Consider the following 25,640-nt stretch of genomic DNA (forward strand, 5'->3'; position numbering starts at 1 on the left):
GTCAGGAGCCCCAGCTGCTTGGCTGGCTCTGGTTAACTTAAGCAGAAAAGATTCTGGCTTGTTTTCTTTTTTCCAGGTTATTGAGTAACTCACTGAGTCCCAGGGAAGACTGCTGTCTCAGGCTCAGGTAGGGACGTAGGTGACCAGGCAGCTGCCATGACCATAACCAAAATCGCACCACAGAGCAGTCTGGCAATGACACTGCCGTTGTCCCTGCGGGACGCGGGTGGCTGCTGCTTGCCGGCTGTGAGCGCAGAGCCTGTGTGCTGGGCCGTGCCACCCTCGCCTCCTACGGCAAGGTGGGGAGAAGTGTGTCTGCTTAGCTGGGTAGACGTTGTATACCCGCTCTCTAGCCACAAGGAAGCCACAGGGAAGGTGAGGATATTTTCTGCTACTCCGATGGCAAGTGGGCTGTGCCTCCCACCCAAAAAAAAGAGCGTGGGGAATTGCCGCAGCAGAGGAAGACGTTTACTATGCTGGTGGCCAAAATTATGACAAATGTCTTCCACACGTGCCTTTGACCTGGAAATTCCATTTCTACAAGTTAATCCTTTAGTGTTACATTAATACTTACACAGGTGCTCATTTATCCCACGAACATTTGTTGTGTGTGCTACCATGTGCTAGGCACTAGGAGATAAGGGCACAAAAATGGACACTCTGTACCCCCGTGGAGCTTCCCGTGAAAACAGATACAAATGAAGTCATTCCCGAAATGAGTGTGAAAGTACAAGTGAGCTGAGGGCTACGAGGGAGTGGGGTGGGTATGATGCAGCAGGGAAGGATGCTCTTGGGACGGGAGGGTCCAGCTGGCCTGAGGACAGAGGAGTCAGGATGGGGGAGACATGGCAGGTCTGTAGGGGCCAAACCACGAAGGGTCTACACGAAGGCCAGGTTGAAGTGTTTTCTGCATGTCCTTGTTTCACTTGGGAAGCCACTGAAACATTTGGAGGTGAGGGAGGTGAAAAGAGTGACACGATCAGATTTGCATTTTGCAAAGATCAGAACTGTGTGAACTGGACTGCAGTGCAGCAGGAGGGGGAGATCCCTTAGGAAGTGGCTGTGTGTCCAAGTGACTGGAGATGGTGGCATGGACGGTATGAATGTCAAGGCTGGGAAGAGCAGCAGTCTTGATGTTAACCTTTGTAGAAATATTCACGTGGATTAGGTGCCACGGGAGACGAAGGACACGCCGAGGTTTCCGGCTTTGTCCTCCAGGAGACAGCATCACGTGCTCACATCGTGTTATACATAGAAAGTTGGGGTTGGGGAAGACCTTAGAAATCATGCAGCGTGAAAAGCAGGTTGTAAAACAGTATGGAGAAAAACAGGATGCAGAACAGCGTCCAATTGTTGCATATATTGTGCACAGGAAGGGAGGGCTATGCCGAGTTAACGGTGGAGTTAGATTGTCTTTGCTTTGTACATTTTTCTAATTTTTCTGTGATGAATATATAAATACTTTCGCAATAGGGGAGGAATCCAATCTTATTTTTTAAAAGAAATTACCTAGTATATATAACTCCTCTGCGATCAGAGAGAAAACTGAGATGGGAAAAATCTCTCTGGACAGGAAGAAAGGAGAAATTCAATCAATTACTACCAGAGAAACTTTTTTTGTTGTTTGAAAATCTTCATCTGTATTTGAAAGCTCCTTGCCCTCCTGAAAGATTGTTTTCAGGGTTATTTGCAAAGGGCCACTCCCCTTATATAGTCAGCACATTATTTTAATAATTGAGTGTGTATTCCCCGAATCATAAAAGTGTCAGAGACAGAAGGGGTTTTGGGAGTTTGTCCTGCTCCGGCAAATGATGGCCTGCCAGGGTCTCTGGACCTCGACACTCCTGCCCTGGGGGGCCGGCTGGGTTTTGTCCTATGCATGCGTCCTATCAGCCCTGGCCTCTCCCCACTCCATGCCAGCACCCCGCCCGCAGTTGTGACAACCAAAGGTGACTCTAGACATTGCCAAATGTCACCGAAGGCAGAATCGCCCCTGTCGAGAACCACCGGCCTAGGTGTTGCTTACATACCTCAGGTGACAGAGAGCTCACCACACCTAGGAGCAAGCTCTTCCAACCCTGAGTCGCTGTTGGAGAGTTCAGCCTTCCACTGAGCCGCCATCTGTCTCCCTCCAGCGTCAGTGCTGCTTCTTCCTTTGGGCCCCTTCCTTTAGCAAGCGTGTCCAGTCTCACTTTCGTATGATGCTTCTGCAGAGATTTCAAGACAGTGCCCTGCACTGGTCCCCATCGCCCCCCTCCGCCTGCTCCCAAGTCATTTCTCTCCCAAGTTGAACATTCCTCCTTCAGCTGTTTGCCTCACAGGACACGCTGTGTCTTTTGTTGGTGCAGGCCCCTGGCTAAACACGATTCTCCAGGTGCTGGCTGGCCGTGGGGTGACCACCTCCCTCTTCCTGGACGCCCATTTATGTAGCCCGCAGCTATGTCACACCAGGTCCCCATACCAAGCTGCTGGCCAAAATGCTGAAGGTTTGCCTGTGTGACTGCTTTCTTGGGTCACCCCCCAACCCAGCACCTTGGATCTGGGCCCCCGCCCCCTCTGTTAGGACTAACTACCTTCATCTTCTCAAATTTCACCATTTCACAAGAAATCTGTAACCATGCTTGCCTCAGAGGACAGCGCGGGGTTGGGGGGAGAGGCTGGGGACGGGATGGAAGAGAAAATGACTCTTCATTGCACACGTCTGTGCCTTTTAAACTTTGTACCGCACACGTGTATTACCTGGTCACAGTAAACAAGCCAGCAAATAAATACATGGGACATACTTCACCTGCTTAGGGTCACCCAATCCATCCAGCCTGTCCTGACCCATTTGGAAATGGATGACGTGTCTTCCAGTATCCTCACTTTCATCCCCAAAGACCTTCCAAATCTTCACTGAAGGCCATCCACGAGAAAGCCTCACCAAGGCACTTTTGAGTCAAGGTACTGAAGGGTGACTTTTCCAGTTGGGACCCCAGGAACTCACCCATTTTCTGCGAGAAGACAAGTCAGCCCTCCTCTAAGCGGTCGCTATTGCGTATCTGGTCTCCCTAAACACAGGCTCACCTGACTGGCCACCCTACCTCCTCCTTTCTGGGGAGTCTCTAACTGCAGGGCAAGGATCACCACGCCGAAAGGCGCTTCTACGCTCTAGTGCAACTCACCCTCACCACCACGAACCCAGCTCCTGCACCCGTCCCACGGCGCACCTGCACTGCCCTCACCCGGCTGCACACCTGGACTGCGGCACTAAGATCTGCTAAAAGCCTCCATTTATTGATATTTTAAGGCAGCAGCGAGCAGTCCTGAAGTAGCAGCAAGAATTTCACACACTGATAATGGCAAATGTATATGATTTATTCATACAATACCTCATGCTGCACTTAACACACCTACAAGGCCACCTTTTCAATAGTGTGGAAGAGATTAATTGATAAAACCTGTTAAGTAAATAATGCGTTTTGAATACAAATCACCTGCAAAAGGTTCTTTCCAAAACACACTCGAAACGACGATAAATTAGGACAAGGGTTTTGTAAATGTCAGCCTCGGTCCTGCTGCAAACCATCTTACCGGCAGAAATCACAGTCCCTGACTGTCACAGGCAGGAAAAAGCAGAAGCGGTTATTAACCCTTGGCCTTTGCCCCTCCCTTTGTCCGCATCCTAACTCTTGCTTCCTAGCAAGTGCCAAGTACACTAGACCTCGTGGCTTTGTTCCCCCCGGCAGGGGGTCTCTGCTCCCCTGCCCGTGATCCTGTGCGGGCACCCGCAGGTGGTCTCCCAGACACCTCAGTCAGAGCCAACCCAAGCCACGTTGGTTTCCTCCAGCCTGGACTCTTCCCCATCAGAGGCCTAAAACCATCGTCCGGAATCCAGCGCTAAACAAGGACATCCTCCGGTGACTGGTGCCATTGGCTGCCAGGGATCTTGGGCAGGAAACTCTGTCCCAAAGAAAAGCCCTTGAAGGTGGGCTCCCTACCACATCAGACACTCGACAGGAAGGCAGCCCCTGCCCCAGCAGGAGCTTCCTTAGCACGTGGAGGGCAAGTCCCGACAGCAGTGAGGGCTCTGAGCATCACAGCAACAGTGTGGGTGACCCGAGGGCCCCAAGTAGTGACAGCCCTCTCAGCTTCAAGGTCTCGTTCACAGAAGAGCCAAGGGGACACCGAGTGCGTCGGGGCGGGAAGGGGCTAGGCTGAGAGCAGGTTCAACCACAACGGGCTGTACCTAAGGCCCAAAGAGACCCTGGGTGGAGGCCGAAAGGAGCAGCTGGGTTCTAGCCCAACACCCGAGCCCAGGCCAGACCTTGAGACTCCTCAGAGGAGCTATAACCTGCAGGTTGGACTTGAGCAAGAAGGGGCTGAGCCTCATTTAGGAAAGTGTGCCCCCAAATTCTCACACAGTGAGGTATGACAGCTGGGGCGCCTGGCCGGCATCACTGAGGTTGGCCTGAGGGGGAAGGGCCACCCCTTGCTAGAGTTCAGAGAAATCCTGCCCTCTGTAGCCGGGGTGTAACCTTGCTCATCTCTCAGCACACTCCCCACCATTTTTTAAAAAAATTATTTATTATTTATTTTTGGTCACATTGGGTCTTTGTTGCTGTGCACGGGCTTTCTCTAGTTGCGGCGAGCGGGGCTGCTCTTCGTTGCAGTGTGTGGGCTTCTCATTGCGGTGGCTTCTCTTGTTGCGGAGCACGGGCTCTAGGCATGCAGACTTCAGTAGTTGTGGCACACGGGCTTCAGTAGGTGTGGCTCACGGGCTCTAGAGCGCAGGCTCAGTAGTTGTGGCGCACGGGCTTAGTTGCTCTGCAGCATGTGGGATCTTCCCAGACCAGGGTTCGAACCCGTGTCCCCTGCACTGGCAGGCAGATTCTTAACCATTGCACTACCAGAGAAGTCCCCTCCCCACCATTTTTAAGTGATTAGAGATGAGCATGGGCTGGGTATCTGCCCAGAAGAATTAAAAGCAGACACTCAACAGGTATTTGTACACCCATGTTCAAAGCAGCATTATTCGCAATAGCCTAAGGGCAGAAACTCCCCAAGTGCCCATCGGGGATGAATGAATAAACAATGCAGTCTATCCACACCATGGAACATTATTCAGCCTTGAAAGGAAGGACATTCAGACACCTGCTACGACATGGGTGAACATAGTGGATATTCTAAGTGAAAGATGCCAGACACAAAATGCAAATAAGAGTGTGATTTCACTTACATGAGGTTTGCAGTCAAATTCAGAGAGACAGAAAGTGGAATGGTGGCTACCAGGGGCTGGGAGAGAGGAAGAATGGGGAGTGACTGTTGGACGGGGACAGAGTTTTGGTTTTGCAAGAGGAAGAGTTCTGAGGATGGATGCTGGCAACAGCGGCATAACACTGTGATGTGACTGTGCTTAACGCCACAGAACTGTACACTTAATAACGTGTGAGATGGTAAATTTGATGTTATGTGTATCTTACCACCATTTTTTTAAAATGCATACAAAAATTTGAGAATTTCAGTCAAAAAAAAAAGATTAATGTAGGAATGGTGGTGCAGTCATGACAACTGCAAACCAAGAACTGTCAACAGCATGAAAAAGCAGGCTAACGTTACTCTAGACCAAAACAGCTGGACAAGGGATTCTACGTGGTAGATGTGAGCTATGTCAAGGTGAACGTGTTCGTATCTGTGCACGTGGACGTGGGCAGGAGAAAGAGCAGAAAGCCATGTCCCCACGGCAGCAGTGGCCACGCTCTGGATGCGCGCTTCTGTTCATCCTCACCACTTCCTGCGTCTTCCAAATTTTACAAGATGAGCATATACTATTCTGATAATGGGGTGGAGAGACAGGGTAAATTAAGTATAAAAACCAACCACAAGAAAAGCTAAGGAATATGAATATTTATTAAATCTCTAGATCGGCAAGGGTCTCCATGTTGAATAGGAAAAGACAGGAAAAAAATCACGTAGGAAAAGAGCAATTTGTTTGATTACTTATAAAAGTGAAACCTAAAATTTAAAGGCAAATTCACACAACTAGAAATACAAATGCCCAACAATCGTACAGAGAGAACGGGGATCGAGGTCATTAATAAGCAAAGAATTCAAAGCTCATACAGGATGCCACTTTCACCTGTTACCGTGAGGGTTAGGGGTTTTGTTTGTTTTCAAGATTTGTATACTCTGTATGCTTGTTTGCTTTATTTTCAGTTTTACTACCTTAAGGGAGCAGGAGAGTGGGGCAAGGACTGAAGTCGAGATGCTTTTGGCAATTTGGCACCGAGAGCCCGTCCTATGGGAGTAATGTGAAGTACACAAAATCATTTTATTCACAAAGTTGCTCATCACAACATTATTTACAATACTGAAAATTTGGAAATTGACTAAATTCCCAATAACTGAAAGGTTAAGTAAATAATGATGAAATTACACAATAAAATATACTACCACCAGTATAAAGTATCTTTGCAAAAACCTGTAATAACCACATGTAACAGTGAAAGAATAGGAATATAAAATTGCACGATACAGCACACGGTATGACCGTAACAGTGTAAAAAATTTACATCCCAAAAAAGACAAGATATTAAGTGACTCTCTTGGTGTAAAATACTGATGCATCTTCTTACCTTTTACTACATTCGTATTTTCCAATTTTTCTAAAATTAACATGTTAATTTTACAATCAGAAAAAAATACTTTTAAAGTAAGGTGCCCACAAGATTCCTCAGCGATGTTTATTTCATCCCATGATGCAATCTAGAGAGTTCAAACCCCTCAGCCTCTTGGAAGTGGGGGCATGGGAGCGGGCAGTGGAGAGTGATCATGGATGGATGGATGGATGGATGGATGGATGGATGGATGGATGGATGGGTGGGTGGGTGGTGAAGGGAGGACGGGACAACCTAAGGGTGGGCAGGGAGGCAGGGATCGGCAAGGGACAGTCAGGGACCAGTGTGCAAACTGGTCAGCCGAGGAAAGGGGCTTTGTGGAGTCAGGGAAGACTCTGACTGCTCAGCGGAGGTCTGTGTAGACCCAGTAGTAGGCACTAACGGTGTTCTTAAAGGGCAGGACCAAAGAAGGATTTCAGGAAGACACATGGATTCTTTGGGAGCAGGGGAGGAAAGAGGAGGGGGAGGTAAACTACGTGGGAAGGAGGTGCGAAGGGCTAGGATGATGGTGGTGGGAGTGGAGGGGAAGAGACCGATTGCCAGAGGGAACTCCCTGCGCTAAGCTTAAACCAGACGTATGTGGTTCACTACCGGACAAGTCTCTGTGGGCAAACAGAGTAGAGAATCAGCCCATAGGAGGAACCCGCCAACAGCCAGGTGGATCGGCCCAGAGTTAATCTAGGGCAGCTCCGTTCGTCCACTTTCTGGCACAACAGAAAGGCTGTAGATCGGTGCTGTCCGATACGGTAGCCACGACGCACACTGGCTCTTGAGCCCATGAAATGTCGCAAGTGTGACAGAGATTGTGCTTTTGAAATGTTTATTTCTTTTTAATTAATTGAAATTTAAATAGTCACATGTGCCTAGTGGCTAGTGGCCAGCACATACCTAGGGGCAGTGGTCCTCAAGTGCAGACTCTGGAGGAGCAGTGTCATGTGTCCAAGTGCAGACTCTCAGGCCTCAGCCCAGACACCCTGAAGCGGAAGCTCTGCAGGCAGGACCCTCGTGTTTCTGAGCCACTGGTTTAGGGCCACTCAAAATTTCTGAGATTACTGGTCCGGGTTTCAACTAAACTGCATAAAAGAACCCCTGGCTCAAGTCTACAAAGAGTGACTTGAGAACCATTAATAAAACGTGTCCAGCTCAGCAGGATCAGAGAAAAGTTACGTGATGCAACGAAGACATGGTTTCTCAAAGCCGATTCAAGATAAGGAATGTGGTTGGCTTTGAAGTGTGAAAACCAGAGAGCAGCCGCTCATCCCAATGAACGCTGCAGACGTGCACAAGCGGCTCTAAATTGGGTTCAGTGTCAAAAACACAAAAAGCGACCGTCGCCCGTGAGATGATTTAGAAGAGCACGCCCCTGAATGTGAAATGCAGCCGCGCTTCTAAAAGGAGAGATTCATAAAGGGAGGCCAAGAAAAGCGAAAACCTAAGGAGCATTCTGAGGCTACGCCCTCGCGGAGAAAAGAGGACACAGAAGCACTTCCAGCAGAGCCAGATCTACACGCGAAACACCCCAAAGCAGACCCAGCCCCAGCTGTGGCTTTGGTCACGTGGGTGAGTGATGGCCAGAATGCATGTCACTTTGCTCTCTTTGGCACGGTTCAAATTACGCCTTCAGCAAGAGTAGAATTTGGAAATTTTTTTTTTTTTTTTTTTTTTTTTTGCGGTACGCGGGCCTCTCACTGCTGTGGCCTCTCCCGTTGCGGAGCACAGGCTCCGGACGCGCAGGCTCAGCGGCCATGGCTCACGGGCCCAGCCGCTCCACGGCATGTGGGATCCTCCCGGACCGGGGCACGAACCCGTGTCCCCTGCATCGGCAGGCGGACTCTCAACCACTGCGCCACCAGGGAAGCCCGAATTTGGAGATTTTTGATACTAAAACTGTGCTTCAAGAAAATAAAGAGAGAAAAAAATGATGAAGTGTACATATAATAGTCAACCATGAATGCAAAATAAAAGCCTGGGTGAAAACTTCTCGTAACCGTGCAGTAGGAGATGAAGCTAAATACGCTGAAAACATCACGAGGAATTTGACCGGATTGTAAGATTCTTAGTGGAAGTGATGTGAGTGACAAAGAAGACAGGATGAAGAAGGAGAAAGAAAAGGCTGAAGGAAACCATCTACAAAGCTGAGGCTTCCCAGGAGAGACTCGAGCTTCGGGATCAGGAGAGAGGAATAGGGCCCTCCACTCCTCAAGCAGAAACTGTTGCCAGAACACTGTCACTTAATCGCTTAGAAGATTGTTGTGTTACCATATATGCCTCCACTGTAGGCTAATTAGTAAAAAAAAATCTGTATTTGAAATTTTACTGATTTGAGGTAATCTTATAATATCTTGCCTTTTTGTTTACAATTTAACACAGTGCAGTAACTTAATTTGCCGTACTTTGTTTCACAAATATTTAAATACCAAAGCAGCACTTGTAAACAAAGAATTACTAAAGGTTACTTTGATACAGGACTACATTAGATGTTTATTAAGAGAGTGCTTGACTCTTCTGGTGACTACTGATAATTAATCAACTTCAACGTGTTGTAAATATGACCTGTGAATACTCCATCATTTTTAAGATGACGTAGGCTAAGCTTATTACTACCACCTGCCTTTCTGGTTACTTTCATATTTAGGGAATATAGAACCACATTCTGGGGGATTAGAAATCACCTAATATTATATTAATGAAAAGTTTTCACAGTTCTCAAAATAATTTAGAATTTAACAAAATTAATGTTGTCTTTAATCAGCACTTAAAAAGTAGACTATTTCCTGTCTCCTGGATAAATGGATGTTTGCAACCAACCATCTCTAGAGAAGGAGAACATTAATGGTTTTGAATGACTCAATTCATGGATACAGTTATGCCTGTAACTATTTTCCACTGTGAATAAAGATACCTTTTAAATAGATGCCTTTGGGTTCAAAGGTCATATTACTTGCTAACGAATTATTATTTGGGCCAGAAAGTCTCTGAAAAATTTTAACTGAATTTCTCATACATCTCATGCCTCTAGTTTAGTGAGCATTATTTATTATTTGATGTAGAAATTCCATATTAATCACTTCATGCATATTTTATTTTGAGATTTGAAAATTTGTGATCTTAGAAAAACTGAAGCTAGACTTTAAGGCACTGGCATCTAGCATTATTATTTTACATTTTAAAAAGAAACCTAGATTACATGTTGATATAATATTTTGAATATATTGGGCTAAATAAGATATATTATTAAATTATAAACAAAAGAACTAGGAACTTTGTGTCACACCTAATTTGACATGTGGTTACTTTTTGAAATGCACTAAATTTCACAAATACTTAAAGTATTTCTTGAGTACAGTGTTATGTTCAGTTATTATGGTCTTGATAGCTAAACTTATGACAATTTTAGTTTGCTCACTCTGTACTTATTCATTCAACAAATAAGCTATGAGTGTTCCAAAAAAAAGGAAAGAAGAGGTTCAGCCCAGTCCAATTACCAATTATAAAGACAAATCAAAAAGTTTCGGCTGTTACGTATTCTGAGGCCAAATTGTTGACGCCTGTTTTGACTGCCTACCCCTGGGGTTGCTTCCAATATTACAGGTAATCACGAAATAACCAGTGTAATTCCTTCTCTCACCAGCTGGACAGGAGAGCGTTATATATGCCCTCTGCGGTTGGCAAAACTCAAGGCGTCAACGATCGGGGAAGGGCTCCACCTTGGGAGTCATTATACATATTGTGATCCTGCCAAGGGTCAGAAGCTACAAAATACAGTTCCCCTGCATGGACGTCTGAAAAGTTAGCCAGAAATTCCCGGGGATTGAAGCCAACCCACACAGTATACCTATAGTCTACTGTGCGTATGGAATAGCCCATGACCTTTATATCTTTCAAACTCGGCTTGTCAGAATTCCACTGAGGAGAGTCCGCAGGCCGGGGGTACTGGCTATAGGCCACCAACTCACGGGGATTACCACGGATGTACAGATCTTCTTCCGAGTCACGGACCTGAAAATGCTTCAGAAGGTTCCGGCCTTCTCCGCACAGCTCCACGTGAAACGAGGGGATGGGGCAGCGAGGAGGGACAGGCAGCCCTGCAAGTCCCGCGAGCGTGGGGAAGAGAGAGAGCAGTTCCACGAGGTCCCCGGCTTGCCGGCCTGAAAGAGGAAGCAGCCCGGCGGAGGGGGTTACAGCGCAGAAGCCTGCTGCAGCCAGGCAGCACGAGCAGAGCGCGCGCCCAGGCCCTACACGCCGACTTCTGTTCTCTTACAGCATTTGTTCTTAGCCCGAGAGTTTTAGGAACAAAGCCGACTCGGCACCTCACCCGATAGCAGGGCAGAATGAAGATGCCCTCAGCCTGCTGGCGCTTCTAAACACGATTTGAATTTAGGACCCACCAGTGTTTAAGTGATTCAGGCAAGGGTCATCGGTGGAGGCCCAGACTGTTGGGGAGAAGTCTGTTGAGGACAGGCTATTCCGAGCCTCACAGTAGCATCACCCCGCGGCTCACTCCTTTCTGGAAGTCTGCACTTGATCCATCGCCCTTTTATTATTGTAAAATACACACGACATAAAGTTTACCACCTTAACCATTTCGTAGTGTCTGGGTCGGTGGCATTAAGTACAGCCCCACCATCCATCACAGAACTCGCTTCACCTTGCACAACTCCCCGTCGCCACCCCCAGCTCCTGGCACCCACCTGCTACTTTCTGTCTCTATGTGTTGGCTACTCTAGGCACGTGTATGTGGACACATCTAGAGGATGTGTCCTTTTGTGCCTGGCTTCTTTCACTTAGCAGCATGTCTTCAGAGAGTCCACCCATGTCAGAGTTTCCTTCCCTTTAAGGCTGGATGATATCCCATTGTATGGACACGCCACGTTTTGCTTATTCATTCATCTGTCAATAGACACTCAGGTTGCTCCCACCTTTTGGCTATTAATTAACGCTATGAACATTCTTCTGCACGTTTTTCTTTGAATGCCTGTTTTCAATTCTGTGAGCCATATACCTAGGAGTGGAACCGCCGAGCCACACGACCATTCTATGTTTAACCTCTTGAGGAACCACCAGACTCTTTTCCACAGCGACTGTACCATTTTACATTCCCACCGGCAATGTGTGAGGGCCCCAGTTTCTCCGCACCCTTGCCAGTACTGTTGTTTGCTGTTTGTTTTGATAGCAGCCGTTCTAATGGGTGTGAAATGGTACCTCATTATGGGTGACTTATCTTTAAAGTCTTTACATTGACTCCTGTTAAAATTTATTGTGACCCTGGACCATCATTCTAGCCTTTCTGGATCATTAAGCGCTTGCTCTATACGGCTCAATTTTATTTCCGACGCATTTGGTTTGTAAGTAAAATAAAAAGAAAAAAGGTGAAGAAAGCTTTTTTAAAAGATACCTTTACAAGGGCAAGACCTGGCTGACACAACCGCCTTAACCAGGCCGTCAAGCTTGGCATCACTAATAGTGGCACAGGCCGCCATGAAGTGTACAAGACGGCCGCCCCGGACGCTTGAAAGACACGAGGTCAGGGAGATGCGGGGTCCCAGAGGACGACAGGTCTTGTCGGCCACTGTAAGGACTTTTTACTCAGACTTGACACCCGAGTGTAGGAGGCCCCAGGGCAGGGCTGTGACACCACCTGGCTTGGGTTTATCAGGCTCGCTGTGGCTGCTAAAGTCTCCAGGGATCAAGGGCACACGCAAGGGGAGTTTAGCAAGAGACGGTGGCAGTGCGGTCCACGGTGGTGACGGCCGGTGGGGGGAGTGGTGTGGACATATTCTGAATGGAGAGCGACAGGCGCAATTGCTGACACACCACGAACCGCGTACAGACCATGACAGAAAGACGGGGGCCGATGGCCCCATGGTTTTGTGGCCTGGGCAACCACTGCCACTTCCTGAGATGGGGAAGAGCGTCAAAAGAAAGGCTTAAGGTCAAAGGTCAAATGGTCAGCTTTGGGCACGTTAGACTGGCCAACTGGGACAGGCTGTTGGAAATCCAAGTCCAAAGATCAGGGAAGACATAGAGGCTAGAGGTAAAATTTGGAAATAAGCAGGATGACAGTGCAGTTACATCAATTTACAACCTGAGCACCTCCCAACTGAAGTTTCAGAAAGGATTCTCAACCTGTCAGATTTCTCCCAGCAAATAAAGGGCTATAATCATGCCCTGAAACCGTTTAACATTTTTATCAATGACATGAAAGAAGACAGTGCATGCAGCACATAGAAATTAAATGTGTGGAAAATAAAATTGGGCCGTAGAAAACAAACTCGGGAAGATCCAGAAAGGCCAGAATGATGGGCCAGAACCAGGAAAAATTTAAACAAGAATCAATAGAAAGTACAGGATTTAGACGTTAACACGATGGATTAAATGCAGAAGTCCTGAAAGGGAGCAACCTGGTTTAGCAGAGTTCACAGCAAAAGCGCTCCAAGAAGGGCAAATGCCACCTGAAGTACACGACTCATCTCTGCGCTGAGCAGATCGAGTCAGGAGACAACTCACAGAGAACCCACACAGGTCGACCCCCATGGCAGGGACGGCCATCTTGTCCAAGTGATGTTTCCAGAAGTGCTTTCTCAAACTGGAGCTTTTTGGAAGACAAAGACCAGGATAGCCAGGGGCCTGACGCTACCTGGAGAGGACCAGCTTGGGAGGACTGGGACAGGGAGGTCAAAGTAAACTTGCCCTTCACTCCTGGGGACGGCAAAAGCAGAAGCACTGATTTGACAGAGCCGGTGCTTCAGCAGATGGAGATGCTGCCGAGCTGAGGCCCGGCCAGAAGTGAGCAGGTGACGGAGTTCTGCTCACCGGTAAGCAGGCAGCCCCTGCCCCAGTGGAGTCTGCTATCCCCTCCTCTGAGCTCAGAGCACACTGCTGTCACCTCTACGACAGCCCTCCCCATCCTGGGGGTGCCAGCTGCTCCTCTGTCCCTCCCCCTCTCCAAGCCCCTGTGGACAGGGGCCATACTCGTTAGCTCTGGGCCTGCCACTCCCCTTCCGCGCACAGGAAGGCCAAGTCAAGCAGCATTACTCCTGAATTTTCATACCTGGCTCCACTGATTCTGAGATGGAATCAAAAGGGTCGAGGTATGGGAAAAGCTTGTCGCCTGCCGCCGGAAGCGGAGCCGTCCTTCCCGGAACATAGAACAGCAGGGGCACGCGAGTAGTGACGTCAAAATTGCTGTATTTGGCCCATTCTCCGTGTTCGCCTAGAGCCCACCCTGGTTCATAAAAAGCACACAGAATGACAGAAAAAGAATAATCACCTCGTGGCTTGCTCATTTCAGTTAGACGCCATTTCATTCCCTGTTGTTAAAGCCAGAGGAAGCAAAACCTGATCGCCTAGAGGGCGTGTACCACCGAAACGGGCGCTGTGAGACTGTGGCACAATCGCTCAACTTCTAAAAATAGTATCTTTTTCAATTTTTAAGACATACCACAGACCAAGAAAACATAACTTCTGATTCCAGACCCTTAACCTTGATTAAAAACCACCCCCAACCCTCATTTAAAGCAAAAGATAGTTTGAATACCCCGAGATGGAACTTTCCAATCACTTCACGTTTGAGTGCCCTTTTTGATATGAAAAATATAAAAGAGACTGTATGTTGAGTATTTCGTATTAAAAAGTAACCCAAACTACAAAAAGCTGCTGTGCATGGGTTCAAGAAGGCTTCTGTGGTTCGGATGTAGGCAGTCCCAGGAGGGCCTTTTGAGAAGGGCCATTTGTAATCAGCTACAGCTGCCTCCGAACCAAAGCGAGCTTCGAGTGACCCTGCCTTCACGGGGGTGCAGTGGACTGTGGAAGCACCGGGGGAGAAAACTGGGCGCTGAGAAGACGGCCCGGAAGGGGATGGCAGATCATTAGGCAAACGGTGAAAAATTACACCTCCACACTTCACAATACGGGTCTTTACAAGGTGCGAGGTAGGCCTGTGAGAAATGACACGGAGAACTGTCTATGACATTAAGTGGAAGAAACAAGCCAGGCAACGAAACAGGACACAAGCACAATCAATCCTGCCACATCCCACGACGATACGTTACGCACATACACACTCATGACATACAGCCCCATGTATATGCACGACTGAAGGCAGGTGGACGGACCCCCGATCCATCAGCACCAGTTAGCTCTGGGCAGGTGGGATGAAGGGCAGGGTGCTCTGGCCCTACATGATGTGCTCTGCACACTTCTTTCTCGCTACAGTGAGCACATGCTATGATCTAACACTGTCCCACTTCACATTTGACGATATTAGAGAACTGTTTTCCTGTTTCTAGGTAGGATGACGGCAGTGTGGTTAAACTTCAAAAGAGCCAAATTTGGGCTTCCCTGGTGGCACAGTGGTTGAGAGTCCGCCTGCCGATGCAGGGGACGCAGGTTCATGCCCCAGTCCGGGAGGATCCCACATGCCGCGGAGCGGCTGGGCCCGTGAGCCATGCTGCGCGTCCGGAGCCTGTGCTCCGCAACGGGAGAGGCCACGACAGTGAGAGGCCCACGTACCGCAAAAAAAAAAAAAGAGCTAAATTTATTAGAAATACTGTTCAGAAAACTAAACCACCTGAGACTGGCTTCAAAACAATTTGGGGGTGAGGGAGGATAACCGGGGCTCACTGGCCTCAAACACACCCTGGCCAAAATTAAAAAGAATTTTTTTAAGATGTTTCCACTTTTGGAAAAAGTGAGAAACTTCCTTAGAAGAGACACAGAGTTGTGAACCCCAGGCTCCTGGCAGAGCGGACAGCGGGGCTGGGGTGGAAGGGGTAAGTCGGGTCTGAGGGCCTTGTTGGGCTCTGCCAGGATTGTTCTGGATCTTCGTAAGAGAAACTAAAACTCCTCCAACCCTCTAGGTTAGAAATGGGTCAAAGGGGCTCCCCACACAAATGGACGGCTCCCGCTGAGCTCACCAAGAAACAACAGTTACTACAAGGTCCCCCCACCCACCCAGCTCCACCACCCAAGCCCCCAAGATGCTTCTTTGACCCAAAAGAGGGCCCGCCTCCGTGGAGAGAAGTCCCAGGACTAACAAGGTGGCCATAAGGGCACCCAAGACTCCAGACTCAGGGCACTGCTGGTTCACAAAAGAGAATACACACCTATTTCAGGTAGCCTAGGAAAGTTTCCACAGAAAAGGTCCAATGCTTTGAGCGACTCACCTGGGCATTTCAAAAGGCTTACCGTGATCCGAGGTGAGCGCCACGATCGTGCTGCTCGCCAGCTGAAGATCGTCCAGGGCACTCAAAAGGTGGCCAACCTGCGTATCCAAATACGAAACACAGGCAAAGTAGCTCTGGCGGATTTTCCGCTGCAATTTAAAGAAGAAGAATAGTGAGAGTGACTGCAAGTTAAAGTGCACGGCATACCCAGCCACAGTGCTCGCCTGAGCACCCCTCCCGGGCCCCAGCCCTCGGGTGCCCTTGATGACCTTCTTAGCCAAAACGGAACACTCCATTCCCTGCCATCTCACCCCCCCCCACCCCATACAGCCACAGCGAAACCCGCATGTCCACAAGGAGGATTCTTTGCTAAGCAAATCAGTTTTCACTTTAGGGCACAGATCACAGCACGTGGATGTACCACTTACTATTCCTTTCTGTCTCCTTCACATACTCTTGTGGGTCCCAGGAGACACCCATGTACACAGAAACTGACCCCTCAGCCTTCCAAAGTCTGCTGAGGGTCACACCAAAGGTACCATATAGCTGTATTCATTTCCTGGGCCGCTCTAACAAAGTATGACAGACTTGGCGGCTTCAAACAACAGAAACAGATCGCCTCCCAGTTCTGGAAGCCAGCAGTCTGAACTCAAGGTGTCGGCAGAGCGTCTCTGAAGGCTCCAGGGGAGGAACGTTCTAGCTTCTGGCGGTGGCCACAATCCTTGGCGCTTCTCACAAGGACCCCAGCCATACTGGGTCAGGGGCCAGCCCACGGCAGCATGACCTCATCCTGACCAGTCATACCTGCAATGACCCTGTTTCCAAACAAGGCCACATTCTGAGGCCCTGGGGCTCAGGACCTCCACGGATCTTCCTGAGGGACGCAACTCAACTCTAACAACGGCCGTGAGTGGGCCTCTCCCCTGAGCTCTTCGTAACCCAGTGGATGGCAGCCGCTTCCCTCACAGCCTGTGGCTGGCACGTGCGCTTCCGGCCCAACAAACTGCCCGCAGGCAGGACAACGGTGGCGGAGGAGGGAGAGCAGCCCACCCCCCACGGACCCCCCACCCCAGAGCGGCTTCCGGAGCAGATAGGCTCCGTGAAAGAGCCGCAGCCTCTGCTGGGCTGACTCTTCCGCCGCCTTGTCCACAAATCTTAGAGAAAAAGATGAGTCCTCTACCCCTGCCACAGGGGAGAAGCGAGGGAACCGCCGAGCCATCAGACCAGCCCCAGCTTCCGTGTGTCCCAGCTGGTCCTGTCAGCCGGACCCGCGGTGAGAACAGTCATGAGACTCGCCCCCTCTCCCCAGGTGGTGAAGACAATGGATATCCATCTAACCTTCTAGAAGGATTATGCTGAACCCTGGCTACTTCTAGCTTCTGGTAGATAAAAGTCTCCAGTCTGTAACTTGGGGAACTTCAGTCCTCCTGGGGACCAAAGACACCTGTCAGGATGGCTGTGTACTAGTCAAGGGTACGCCTTCCTTCCTATGCGGGCCCCTGGAGACAGGAGAAGCAACAGATGTGGTCGTCAACCTCACTGAGCCACCCGTCCAGTGAGGACAGGAATGGAGACAAGAAAAGGTGCATTACTGGTGGGGCCCAGGGACGACCCTGGAGGATGAGCCCTCGAGTCGGCCTGGGGAAATCGGGGGAGGCTTCACAGAGGAGTTAGCATTTGAGGAAAGGAGCTGGCAGTCAGACAAGCGGGGTCGGATGCCCTAAGCAGGGGCTGCAGAGCGGGGAACAGTGTGGAGTCACCGCAGGCCAGGGCACGTTTTGGGCCAGCAAGCTGACCAGTGTGGCTGGAGAGTCACATGGGAGCGCCGGGGAGCAGGACAGGACACTGGAAAGGCAGGTCACGGCCAGATGATACGGACCCAGAGGGTCCATCCACGGAGTGGAGGTCTCGGGTTGGAGGCCAGCAAAGGCACCGAGGTCACCCGAGGAGAGGAAGTGACACAATCTGGGCTGCAGGCGAATGAGGGTCCCCCACCGAGAGCCAGAAGCAGACGCCAGGGGCTCGAGGGGAACCAGCAAGAGATCAGCGCTGCGCGCACGGGGCAACCTCCACGGTCGCTCGTTGAAGCGACAAACCAAGACCAGACCACTGCGGTGGTCCACGAAGTGGTGCCGAAGAGGAATTTAGGGAGATGGGGTAGGAGCGGGGGAGGGAAAGGAGCTGAGGACCCCAAAGGGAACGCCAGGTTTCTCGCTAGGCTGGCAGCACGATTCAATGGCACGGAGAGGGCGGGGGCGCAGGAGGAGGAGAAAAGGAAGAGCAGGACCGGCGGTGCAGCCACACGGGGCCTCTACCAACTAGTGGACAGACAGACGCGTCTGGAATCAGGAGCGTGGGGCTGGAGAGGCTGTCCCGGGGCTCATCCACAGCAGGCTCGGCGGGCAGGGCTGGGGGCGAAGAGCACAAACAACACGGGGGGCGGCCCTGGGCTTGAGCCCGGAGGGCAGCACCTCCTAAGCAGCTGACACAGGACGAGGCGCCTGCCCTGGGGCCTGCAGTGGAGGGGGCCCAGGAGGCTTGGCGAGGAAGCCCAGGAGCAGACATTTCCAGAAGGCGTAGCTCTCTCAACAGTGAGAGGGCAGCAGGGATTCAGGGACGGTCAGGACCCCCGAGGCTGGATTTTATTTGCCAGTGAGATCAGGGCTGACCCAGATGAGAGAACGCTTAGTGGGATGCGGAGGCAGGAGGCCGCACAGAGGTGGACGAAGAATGAAAGGGCAGTGAGGCCACAGACGCAGCAGAACAGAGCACGTCGCACTCATTCTCCCGTGGAGGGTGGGCGAAGGGGCAGGAAGGGGAAGAAACAGGCAGGGCCCAGGGAGGCGGTACTTCTGAAGATGGGATGGACGGCTGCACGGAAGTTGGGAGGAGACGGCAAGGAGGGGCAACGGGGTAGGGAGGGGCTGAGTCCCTGCTGCTCTTCTCCTGAGACCAGGGAGAAGGCCGCAAGCTCAGCACACAGGCACGCACAGTTCTGGCTACAAGTGAGGGAGGTTATTTCCAGCTCCCGTTTACCAAGTACCTGCTGGGTGCCATCTGATCCTCCGAGCCACCCCGGAAGCTGAGCATTACCACTTCCATCTTACACAGGAGGACTCCGAGGCTCCGAGAGGTTGATTAACTTGCCTAGAGACACACAGCTGGCAAGGGGCACAGCCAGGATGTGTACCCACGTTCAGCCTGTGCCTTCCCCTTCCTCAGACTGGTAACCAGCCTCTGCCTCTGAAACAGGAAGTACAGTCATCTGCTGAGAGACGGGGCAGAAGAGCGGGGGGGCGGGGGTGGGAGGACGTGGGGGCAGAGGGACGGGAGGGGCTGGAGGGGAGTGGTGAGGGTTCAGAGCAGCTGCAGAGGGCAAGAGGGAGCCGAGCAGAGGACTGGGCATGCAAGCATGTCCCTGCCTCAGGACGCGGGCTTGAGAGCAGACAGGGTGGCCGGACTGTCCTGTGGTCAGGGTATTGCAGTCAGGACGAGGATAGAGGGACACGCGTGCTCAGGAGCTGACGGGAAGAGTAAGTGACCGGCCACGGGGCCTCAGCTATCCAGGGAGGGAGCAAAGCCCAGAGGGGAGCTGGACACGGGGGAGAGGGGGCCACACACCAGTGATCCCCGCGTGGCCCCAGGCTCACGCACGCGGCACTGAGTTAGAGGGCTGACGGCTGAAGGGGGCGCAGGACCCAGAGGCTCGAGACCCAGAGCTACAGGCGGATGATGAGCAGGGCCAAGTGCGAGGTGAATGTGGGGCGGGGATCAGCACACGAGTACACCAGGGAGGTCCTCTGGGTCACTGTGAATCTGTGTGTCCAACTGGGCAGCTACACCACCAGCAGGCGTGGTGAGAGGAGGGGCTGAGACAATCGGGAAGGCACCCTCGCCGTGCAGCTGACACTGCCCTAGACACCCGCCCCCCACATTCACTGTGGTCCCCACTGAAAACCTTCAGAGCAGCTGTCATCACGGAAAACCTTCCCCCATCTTGTGTCGACTTTGCAGATAAGGACACCGAGGCTCAGGGAGATAGGATGACTCGTCAGCAGCCATGCAGCCGGTGTGGGGTAACTGGAATTCGAACCTAGACTGGTCAGAGCCAGCGAAACAAACGTGGGGGCTCTGGCATCACACCTCCCAGGGGGCGCTCCTCCACAGTAACTGCGTGATCTGGGCAAGTCTCTAGTGTCCTTACCTGGACAACAGAGACAGCAGGCCCCCCGCTAGGGTCCCACGGGGACCAAAGAGCACACACAAAACGCTGAGCACCCTTCCCGGTGTGCAGTCCAAAATGTAAAGGGTCATCGGGAACGACTGCCGCTAACGCGATGTCCAGGCGCAGCCTCGGGGCTGCAACTCCAGCAAACCCCGCTCTCAGAACCCCTGCGGGGGGAAGTAGGAACCCAACAGACCGACGGGCCCGCTGCTTCTCAAACTCTCACCACTGCCACCCGAGACGCAGGGTGGCGCGGCCCTCCTCGCTCAAACCCTTGCCGGCCGAACACAGGGGCCAGAGAGCAAGAGACACCTGGGCAGTCTGTCTGGTTTTGTTTTGTCTCGACACGTAGCCTACGGCAGTGGTTCTCAAACTTCTGCCTGCATTAGAATCACCAGGTGTGTGTTTTTGGAAATGCAGGTTCTCGGGCCCCACTCCCAGCCTCCAACTCCCTGACTCTGAGTGGGACCAGGATGCCGTGCTTCTAACGAGCCCTTGTGGGGGTTCTGACGCAGGCGGCCCAGGAAGCACTGTGAAAACGCTGCCCTCTTCCTTCCCCTGTAGACGGGCTGCGGGAGCGTTCACGTGCTAACAGAAAGGCAGGGCTGCGTGTGGAATATTCCAGAAAGAGTGTTGCTCAGCGTGCGCTCTGCATGCCAGGGAGAGTGGGGTTGACGAGTCACCCCCACGTCACAGCAAACGGACCCCAGACACTGCAGCTGGACAGGGCTGGCCGTGTTGGTGCCCCAGCCCCCTCTGTGCCAAGGCCCCGCTCACCAAGCCACCTCCTGAGAGTAATGGATGCCCGTGTCGGCGTTCCCACAGGGGACCCGCCAGGACCAGCAAACTGAGAGTTCTGGGTGGCACGGGAGTCGCCAACCACCCTACACCTGACAGACTGTCACCTGGATTCAACAGCATCTCCTGTCAGTTAGTGAGGGTCACCCAGGGCCTCTCCCCATGCCAGGCCCACAGCCCGCAAGTCCCCAGATCTCCAGACACCCCCTTCTTTGGAAGCGGAGACGCTGAAGGGGAGACTCTCTATCCACCCAGCACGTTCGCCCCAACCCCGGTGCTCCACAGGCCGCCTCACACAGAGAAAGTTCTCAGCAAGACACAAGGGACAGAGCATGTCCACCGAGAAAAGCACCATCACTCGTGACATCATGTCATAAGTGCCCAATACTTCCCCCAAATCCGTCCTTGATACCTGAAAGTCGGCGGGAATCGGGCCGTAGGGCACACTGAGGTTTAAGGCTTGGACATCCTCCCGCTGCCTGATATCCATCCAGGGGTTGTAGGCCACAGGAGGGAGGCCGGCAGGGACCTGGGGATCAGGAGCTAGGGTGATGTTCTCCAAGGGATACAGCTTCTGAAATTCCTTGGGGGGAAAGCACACAAAGCCACCGGGCCGTCACTCTTCCGGCAAAGGCACAAGGCTGGGCCCCTACTGGTGTTTACGCTGCCTCTCCTCCAAGCCTGTGACGCATCTACACAAGTACCTCCCCCACTTGAAAGGCACTCTCACGAGATGCCAGTGGTAATGAAACGAGTTGGCTGGTTTCCTACAAACCGAGCAGCAACAGCTCTCTTCCCTCATAGAGACCGATGCCCTCTTCTTCCCGTTGCCACCTCCCCTCCAACTAGAAAAGGTGTGCAGAGGTGTGGCCAGTTCCCCAAATCAGCCTCACACTCAGAAATTCACTGGGAGAGCACACAGGAGTCCGCACACAGCCCTACTCACGGCTGCAATTACTGCAGAGAAAGGATACCAGCCACAGTCAGCAAAGGGGATTGTCACAGGGGGTATCTGGGGGAAACCAGGCACAGGCTGCCAGTCTTCCCCCGGTGAAATCACACAGGATGCGCGCAATTCCACCAGCAACAAGCTGTGTGACAGCATGTGTACAACGCTGCTGCCAGGGAAGCAGAGGCTCGTGAAAGCCTCAGCACCCAGGATTTTTACTGGGGCTGGTCACGCAGGCACCCTCTGCCTGCACACATCAAAATCCCAGACTCGAAGCAGGAAAGGAGGGGTTTCCGTAAACAGCTCAGGCCTAGGGAGCCACTTGGCAGTTCTGGGAATGGTGGGAACACTCCCGAGATCCAGGTTCCCAGAGGCCAGGCCAAGGGTCAACCTCAGGAGCAGGCCTTTCAACGGATCACAGTCAGGCCTGGTAGGTTAACTCCTTCTGCACGAGAGACAGAAGTTGGTCTCACTCCATCGAGCGGGGCTGACAGCTCCTGCTAGGAAGGTGAGATCCCCTGGGCCAATCAAAGCGCGACACTCACAGCATCAAAGAGCACGTCTCTGGTCTCCACGCCCATCGCAAGTGACGGGCATGCTTTGCAAAGTCAAAAGGGTGGGCTGCTCAGGCCCGGGGAAAACATGATAGGAAAAAACTGAAAAATATTCTGAAAAAGAAGAGACTACATACTCTAACTGATACACACGCAAGTGCAGGATTCGAGCCTCCAACGAGGCACATGCTGCCCCGCGTTTCAGGGCTCAGGGGGAAAGGCACTTACTGAAGAGGGCTTCACATCTCCTGGAATTCTGTACCAAGGACCGCCACTTACTGCAGGCTTCGGTGGCCAGCTCTGCATCCCTTTTCCGTGATGACTCACTAGCCAACCCAACATTACTCACTGACTTCTAGCGAAAAACCCTCCAGTGGAGGAAGTAGAAGCCAAGCGTTTCTAACAAGATTCCTACGTGTCCTAAGTCTACTTCTTAGCCTTGACCTCTGAAACCCATCTTCATACCACTGAGTATACTAGTGCCATCAGGCGTCCCTGGTGACAAGGGATGGCAGGACGTGGCCACCTTCACTATGACACAGCTGTCGCAGCTGTGCTGGATCAGCCGTCAGCCAGCTCTTCACCTTGGGGTATCTGAAGGGGATGTGCGGCTTATGATAGCCCACAGCCAGGAAGAAAGGACTGGCAGACGTTTTCATCTTTCCCAACAACCGTATGGCTTGCTCGGTGCTCTGCTTGTCAGGCAGGGTGCCCTCGGGCACATCTGCCACATCCACAGGGCACAGCAGGTTGGCATGGAGTTCTCCGTCTGGTCCCCTGCAGGTCTTCCAAAACAAAACATACAAAGTCAGCTTTTTAAGTGCAAGAAATAGAAGTCATGAAAGTTCCCCACAATGGATTTAACGTTTATATTTCGAGCACATTAAGTATTAGTCATCCAGACTACACGGGCACATAGAAGTAGAAGTAAAACAGAGAAGCGTTTCTTCTTTTCCAGGCAGAGGCCAGAAATCCAGCAGAACTTAGTTCGCTTCTCGTTGTTCATTCTCTGTCTCTAGGTCATAATTAATTAAAGGAAACCGAAGTAAACTCACGATCAAAAAAAAAAAAATCTGTCTCTAATTCAACAATAAAAAAACGTAGACCAAGGACTTGAATAGATATTTCCCCAAAGAAGATATACAAATGGCCAACAAGCACATGTAAAGATACTTCACATCATTAGTCATTAGGGAAAGGAAAAAAAAATCTGTTTTCAATTTCAACGACAGACTAAAGCTTATAAGTGACAGGGTCACAGTTAACTAGATAAAGTGACAGTTCATGGAATTTCCAGATCCTCAACTCCACCATGCACAGGATGGAACCTACCGCTTCGTTTCTTAAAGTGGCCACGTCGGCCACAAGGCCAGTTTCAGTTTTGACCACGACTTCTACCTCACAAATACCCAGGGACATCTCACCGAGGAGCATCCTTTCACAGCTCTGCCCTGTCCACACCGCCCTGGGCAGGGCAGCCACCATCTGCCCCCCTGCTCACGTTCACACGGTCTGCAGCACCGCCAGGGATTTGGTACAGTCAGACCCACCATCTTGAGAATGACGTGGGACATGGGCACAGGGACCTGGCATTTGTGAGACTACTAAAAGTAGCAAGATGACTTCAGGGAACAGAAGCATTGAGATGGGGTCTTCCGATCTCATTCTCTTAATACTCAAGCCACAAGCCAAGGGCCAGAGCCCGCTGGCTTTCACTGTATTCTGAAATGAAAGTTGTCATGAATTTAGAACACTTTTCTGCACCCCACCAACCTCCCCAAATCCACACCCTTCTCCACACGATGGCTCTAAAATCCTCTGAGAAACATGTCATTTCTCAACACTCCAGCTGTTTCCCTGAATTTCTTAAATGTAAGTTTTAGTTGCATTTATACATCGGGGGCTCTTCTGAACCGAGATTAAGTTTCCTTATAGATTCCTTTTTTTCGTAATGCTTTAAAATTTTAAAGCCCCTATCAAAGGTCTCAACACCTGAACATATCCATTAGGCCCAAGACAGACAGACAGACAGATAGACGGAAAGCCTTTCTCCCAATCTGGGCTGAGGTGCTGAGAGCACGGGTCTCTCTTCGTCCTTCCATGTCTCGGCATCTCCTATAACGAACCCTCTGCACAGAGCCTTATCCAGAGTGAGCACGAAGGAGCCATTAAGTGAGCCTTGCACACTACAGCATAAGCTTCTGGAGCAAGGCATCCCTGCCGGCTTCGAAAATGCAGCCACCTCTCCACTGGACCTAATGCTCAAGATCCCAGCGCTCATCCCTGCCAGGTCATGATCACAAACCAAACCCACAAAGCGCACCACGTAACCAGCTGGGAAGGACGCACGTGCTGCACACACAACAGTTAACCTGAATTTGCTAGGCAGGGAAGAAGAGGCCCCTCTTCAGACCAGTACCCCTTGCACGGCCTTACCTTGGTGTTTTCGTACTTTTCAGAGGACGGATGATAAGGTGGAACAGACCAGCTATAGGGAGAGTCGTCACTATGATTGGAAGACACTCCTTGAGGGGGAAGAAGGAGGAAAGTCATTAAATAAAGCATGGCGAGTCCTTCAATGCCCTCCCCCACCAAAATGTACACTTTGTACACAACTGGGAAAGGGCCATCCCCTTCTTTTGGCCTCAGTTTCCTCATCTATAAAATCAGGAGCCTAGGCCAGATGATGAGAAGTCCCCACGAAAGCCGACCCTCTGAGTACTCAGTATCTGAGTACTGAGCCCTACCCTACAAAGGGGGCGGCAGAGGCAGGGGCACAACCATGGCTGGCTGGGCAAGGGGAGGCTCCGCGAAGGGGGATGCTTTGCCGGATGCCAACCAGACACGAGACAAGGGGGCCGGGGTTCGAACCCTGACACTGCCTTAGGACGCCAGGTTCAGTGCTCTCTCATGACGCAGAAACCCACCCGTTTACAGTCTACCTGGGAAGACAAAATAACAACGTGCGACACTGAGGAAGGACTGCCAGCCGTCTGGAGAGGAGAAGTGCTGTGTGAGTGAGGGAGCCCCGGGCACAGAGGGGACGTAGGTCCGGGGAGGGCTGGCGGCGAGGGCTCTGGAAGGAGGAACCGCCTATGCAGATGAGCCGGGAGGAGCTGAGAGGGTAGCGTGGGCAGCGCCACGGGAGAAGGGCGTCGCCAGCACAGGGACACACGGGGACTCCAATGACGAGCACCTGGCCAGGCAGGACTGGAGGCAAAGGGGCAGCGGGCGGAGGGCTTCTCAACCCCGCAGGCACAGTGGAAGCGCAGAGTGGGCTGACAGACCTGGTCC

The 25,640-nt window shown here is 51.5% G+C and overlaps 1 protein-coding gene across 14 annotated transcripts in view; it reads right to left on the reverse strand.

Moving 5' to 3' along the window:
- Nucleotides 1–5,871: 5,871 nt before the first annotated feature.
- IDS (iduronate 2-sulfatase) overlaps nt 5,872–25,640 on the reverse strand; it is a 44,772-nt gene continuing 25,003 nt past the window's right edge. For 13 of the 14 annotated variants that reach the window (XM_049704416.1, XM_049704417.1, XM_049704414.1 and 10 more), the window contains 6 exons: nt 24,783–24,871; nt 22,931–23,131; nt 21,256–21,426; nt 15,843–15,969; nt 13,708–13,881; nt 5,872–10,804 (listed from right to left, as the gene is read on the reverse strand). In XM_049704416.1, the coding sequence (XP_049560373.1) occupies nt 10,332–10,804; nt 13,708–13,881; nt 15,843–15,969; nt 21,256–21,426; nt 22,931–23,131; nt 24,783–24,871 (1,235 nt within the window). In that variant the 3' untranslated portion in view covers nt 5,872–10,331. The remainder of the gene's footprint in view (nt 10,805–13,707; nt 13,882–15,842; nt 15,970–21,255; nt 21,427–22,930; nt 23,132–24,782; nt 24,872–25,640) is intronic. The other variant, XM_033416858.2, reaches the window with a different exon arrangement.

Source organism: Orcinus orca, chromosome X, assembly GCF_937001465.1.
Source record: "Orcinus orca chromosome X, mOrcOrc1.1, whole genome shotgun sequence".
NCBI lineage: Eukaryota > Metazoa > Chordata > Mammalia > Artiodactyla > Delphinidae > Orcinus > Orcinus orca.